At 46.3% G+C, this 5,439-nt stretch overlaps 1 protein-coding gene across 1 annotated transcript; it reads left to right on the top strand.

Annotated features, from left to right (window-relative positions):
• Positions 1 to 1,395: 1,395 nt before the first annotated feature.
• Positions 1,396 to 2,711, top strand: BECN2 (beclin 2). Its single transcript, XM_027565946.1, has one exon. The coding sequence runs from the start codon at positions 1,396 to 1,398 to the stop codon at positions 2,689 to 2,691; it is 1,296 nt and encodes a 431-aa protein (XP_027421747.1). The 3' UTR covers positions 2,692 to 2,711.
• Positions 2,712 to 5,439: the final 2,728 nt, after the last annotated feature.

Here is a 5,439-nt window from a genome sequence, read left to right as displayed (position 1 = left end):
TTTGTTTATTTTTGGCTGTGCTAGGTCTTCCTTGCTGCATGCAGGCTTTCTCTAGTTGCAGAGGGTAGGGGCTACTCCCTAGCTGCGCTATGCAGGCTCTCTTGTGGAGCACAGTCTCTGGGCAGACAGACTTCAATAGTTGTAGCTTGTGGGCTCAAGAGGGCAGATTCAGTAGTTGTGGCCAAGGGGCTTAGTTGTTCCACATCATGTGGGATCTTCATGAACCAAGGGCTGAACCAGTGTCCCCTGCATTGGCAGGTGGATTCTTAACTGCTGGACCACCAGGGAAGCCCCACTATTTTCTTATTTTTTAATTGACTTTATTAAATGATTCATAAATTAGGCAGCATCCCATCTAACAAGTAGAAAAGTGCTTTTCAGCCAGTTTCTAATAACTTTTAAAAAATTATTTATTTTTGGTTGCACTGGGTCTTCATTGCTGCATGCAGGCTTTCTTTAGTTGCAATGTGTGGGCTTCTCATTGCAGTGGCTTCTCTTGTTGCAGAGCATGAGCTCTAGAGCACTCAGGCTTCAGTAGGTGTGGGCTTCCCTTGTAGCTCAGTTGGTAAAGACTTTGCCTGCAGTGCAGGAGACCTGGGTTGGGAAGATCCCCTGGAGAAGGAAATGGCAACCCACTCCAGTATTCTTGCCATGGACAAAGGAGCCTGGCAGGCTACAGTCCATGGGGTTGCAAGAGTCTGACATGACTTAGCGACTAACCCCCCCACCCCCACTGAAGCTACTTTATTTGATGTGATTTGGTAATTAAACAAATATTAATAAAGTTTTCATGTATGCCCATTACATTACTATGAGATAAAGAATGTGAAGTGTGTCATCAGAACAGAAAACCCAAATTTTGTAGTCAGGGAAGGCTTTCTGGAAGAAATGACATCTAACCCAAAGGATGGGTAGAAGTTATCCAGGTACAGATGGGAAGGAAGAGTGTTCCAGTCAGCGGGAACAATAAGAAATGTTGAAAGAGCTGAAATTCAGTTATTATGCAGGAGCCAAACTGAGCGTGGCAGGAAATGGGAAAAAGTTGGAAAGATGGACAGAGGCCTTGGTGTCAGGTTAAGATGTTTAGACTTTATATTAAGGTAAGATAAGGGCATTAAACATTTTAAGGAGGGATGTGCCCATGACCAGATTTTAGTTTTAGAAAGATTATTATTTCTAAGGGTAGAGTAAGATGATTGGCTTTTCTTTTTAGAAAGAAAGCCTATAAGGAGGTAAGGGAGGTCTATAAGTATTTAAGGGGGGTACCATTGTAAGGTCTTAAGGAGAGTAACAAGATGAGATATGCATTTTAGAAGCAGTTCTAAAAGGTATAAATGGTTAACTAACTGGTGACCCAGAGGAAGCAGTGTCAAGTTGAGAGTCAAGGCCTCCACCATGTCCCACTTCTGCTTTCTTTGCCAGCGCTGCAGCCAGGCTCTGAAGCTGAATCACTCTGTGGAGCCCTCCCAGGAACCTGGAGCTTCGATGCTCATCTCAGCTCAGGGAGAGACAAGAGAAACACCGGAGGGAGGCCCTCCCTCCAAGGAGGAGGCAAACTTTGAAAATCTACAGGATGGCGCCTTTTGCAGGACTCCTCACCCCCCCAGTGGTGGGATGTCCTGGGACTATTCCAGCTTCACCCTGCTTGGGAGGTTGGAGCCCTGGAGGAGTCTCAACAGCATCCAGAAGACTATTAGGGACAGTTCTGACATCCTCTCTGGTGAAACAGAGGTGGACCACCCGCTGTGTGTGGACTGTACTGACTATCTTTTAGAGGTACTGGACGTTGAACTCGCCATCACAGAATCTGACGTTCAGAACTACAAACGCTGTTTGGAGACCAGGAAGTGGTTGAGTGGGGACGACAGGGAGATGCTGCAGGAGAAGCTGAAGGGCCTGGAGTTGGAGGAAGCGAGGCTACTCCAGGAAGTGGCAGAAGTGGAAAAGAACCAAGAAAGGGTAGCAGCCGATCTTGAGGCAGCCCAGGCAGAGACGAAGATGCTGGAGCAGCAGGAAAAGCAGTACTGGGAGGACTACAGTCAACTGAAATGGCAACAATTAGAACTAAATGAGGAGCTGAGCAGTGTGGAGATGCGACTGCAGTACGCCCAGCTCCAGTGCAACCAGTTGGAGAAAACCGACGTCTTTAATGCCACCTTCGAGATCTGGCAAGACGGCCCCTTACCCGTCATCAATAACTTCAGACTGGGCCGCCTCCCTACTGTCCCTGTGTGCTGGGATGAGATCAGTGCAGCCTGGGGACAGACAGCCTTGCTGCTCCTCGCCCTGGCCAATACAGTTGGACTGGAGTTTCAGAGGTACCATCTCATCCCCTGCGGAAGCCATTCCTACCTGAGGTCTTTAATAGATGATTGTGCCGAGTTGCCATTGTTCTCTAGTGGGAAGCAGAATGTTTTCTTACATAACAAATTTGATCAGGCTATGATGGCTTTCCTGGACTGCATGCAGCAGTTCAAGGAAGCAGCTGAGAGCGGTGAGTCGGGTCTCTGTTTGCCCTACAAGATTCATGTGAAGAAAGGCCTGATGGAAGACCCTGGAAGCAGCAGTGGATTCTATTCCATCAGAACCCACTTGAACACGGAGGAGGACTGGACGAAGGCGCTCAAGCTCATGCTTATCAATTTTAAGTGTAGTCTCACTTGGGTCTCCTTAAGGTATGGTCGAAAATAATTTATTCTACAAGGGGGAGATTATGTTTTGAATTAATATATTTTATTTGTGAAAGTGTTATCAGATAAAATTTAAAACTGAAGCATGTGTGTTTATATGTTTTTGGCTGTGCTGGGTCTTTGTTGCTGCGCGTGGGCTTTCTCTAGTTGCAGGGAGCAGGTCTTCCTTGCGGTGCTCGGGTTTCTGATTGTGGTGGCTTCCTTCCCCTGTTGTGGAGCACAGGTTCTAGGTGTGTGGGCTTCATCAGCTGTGGCTCTCAGGCTCGGTAGTTGTGCCTCATGGGCCCTAGAGCACAGGCTCGGTAGCTGTGGCCCACGGGATTTAGTTGCTCCTTGGCATGTGGGATCTTCTTGGATTATGGATCGAACCCATGTCCACTGAATTGGCAGGCAGATTCCTATCCCCTGCACCACCAGGGAAGTCTTATATGTTTACTTTAAAAATGAATAGCCACACAGGCACTAATTTAAAATTATTGTCCCGAGCAACCCCAAAGTTATTGCTGTCTTTCCCAGCACGTTTGTCCTCTCTCCCATTTTTCCTAAACATTCAAAAGGACAAAGATTAAGTCACAAGATGACAAGACTATTTCTCCATTAAAATGGAATAAAGATTGCAGAAAAAACTGAAATGGGTGGTGGTAGGGTGATGAGAGGATGGGGTATTAAGGAGAGAGGTGGGGACATGCTCAATTGTGGCCGACTCTTTGCAACCCCATGGACTGTAGCCTGCCAGGTTCCTCTGTCCATGGAATTTTCCAGGCAAGAATACTGGAGTGAGTTGCCATTTCCTTCTTCAAAAGAGAGGTCTTTAATTTTTTATGAGGAAAGTACTTGGGCCATTGTCCATAGAACTTTGAAGTCAGGAGGTGAATATTAAAAGATAATTACATTTCTGCTGTGATACAGTAAACCCTCTTCATCCCAGAAAAGCTTTAAATAAACTTCTACACTTTCTTCTGTGATTTAAAGTGAGAAGTGTGTCTTTGACACAAACCTTAGGTGAGGGGCTATGGAGACCAGAGAAGACTGGTAGCATTTCTACTGGCCAATGCTCAGGTAAGGGTCACAAAGCAAACCCTTACAGAGAACTGAAGATTGTAGAAGTCAGAGTATTCTGCAAATTGTAGGACTTTCCTGGTGATCCAGTGGTGAGAACTCTGTGTTTCCCCTGTATGGGCATAGGTTCAATCCCAGGTTAGGGAACTAAGAGCCTGCATGCAGCTGCAATATGCATTCATTGATGCCAAGTTTTTTTTTTTTTTTTTTTTAACAAAACACAAAAATTTCAAAAAAGCCCATTGTGTCATGTCATTTACTCGATTCTCCATTGCTCTCAGAAGAAAGTCCCAAATTCTTACCGTGACTTTTAGCCTGGGTAATCTGTCCTTCCTACCTCTCTAGGCTCACCTCATATTTCTCCCAGCTCCTTTCTGTTCCCAAATATGCTAACTCCACTCTCCTTCTACCTTTGGCCCATGCTCTTCCCTGTATGTTTTCTGAAATTTATTTTTGGTGTGCTGGGTCTTTGTTGCTGTGCCCGGGCTTTCTCTAATTGCAGTGAGCGAGGGCTACACTCTAGTTGCAGTGTGCGGGCTTCTCATTGTGATGGCTTCCCCTGGATGCGTGGGCCTTAGTAGCTGTGGTGCACACAGGCTTAGTTGTTCTTCGGCATGTGAAATCAGGATCAAGGACGGAACCCGCATCCCCTGCACCGGCAGGCACATTCTTTACCACTGAGCCACCAGGAAATCCCTGATAGCTACTTTAGCTTAGTGGTCCAGATGATGCCTAGAAAGACCCTCATATATATTAAACATCTGTCAGTAGAAATCACTGTGGAAAATAATAACAGGGAGTTGACTAGTTTGTCATGGACTCAAGGCTTCCTGGGTAGCTCAAATGGTAAAGAATCTGCCTGCAGTGCGGGAGACCGAGGTTTATCCCTGGGTCAGGAAGATCCCCTGGAGAAGGGCTTGGCAACCCACGCCAGTACTCTTGCCTAGAGAACTCCATGTACAGAGGAGCCTGGCAGGCTATAGTTCATGGACTCGCAAAGAGTCAGACACAACTGAGTGACTAATACACACACAGATGTAATTAGGGGGCTTCCCAGGTGGTGCCAGTAGTAAAGAAACTGCCTGCCGATGCAGGTAGATGTAAGATGCACAGGTTCGATCCTTGGGTTGGGAAGACCCCCTGGAGGATGGCATGGCAACCCACTCTGGTGTTCTTGCCTAGGAAATCTCATAGACAGAGGAGCCTGCTGGGCTTCTGTCCATAGGGTCACACAGAGTTGGACAGGATTGAAGCAACTTAGCATGCAAAAGTAATAGAAAACTCCTAGGAGATTAAGCTTCCCTGGTGGCTAAGATGGTAAAGAGTCCACCTGCAATGCAGGAGACCTGGGTTTGGTCCCTGGGTCAGGAAGATCCCCTGGAGAAGGAAATGACTACTCACTCCAGTATCCTGGACATGGGGTTGCAAAGAGTCATTCCTGACTGAGCGACTAACTCTTTCACTTTCACTTTCCAGCCTTCAGACCTATTTACTGGAACAAGTTAAATGCCGTCTTGAAGAAATAATCAGATTAGTCTAGAAATGTGGCTCCATGTGGCCTAGGTTTTAAGAAGTAGACATTTTTTTTTTAAGTAGGAGGTGTGTATTAAAAGAAAGAAATGAGACGTAACTGAATATAATGAGAACCCTGAGATGAAAAAAGGAGCCCCTGACTGCTGTCACTGAGCTG

Source organism: Bos indicus x Bos taurus, chromosome 16 (assembly GCF_003369695.1).
Source record: "Bos indicus x Bos taurus breed Angus x Brahman F1 hybrid chromosome 16, Bos_hybrid_MaternalHap_v2.0, whole genome shotgun sequence".
In the NCBI taxonomy this organism is placed as follows: domain Eukaryota; kingdom Metazoa; phylum Chordata; class Mammalia; order Artiodactyla; family Bovidae; genus Bos; species Bos indicus x Bos taurus.
This window is presented reverse-complemented; position numbering and strand designations above follow the sequence as displayed.

Coding starts and splice junctions, on each gene's coding strand:
- BECN2 (XM_027565946.1), top strand. CDS start 1,396: ATGTCCCACTTCTGCTTTCTTTGCCAGCGCTGCAGCCAGGCTCTGAAG.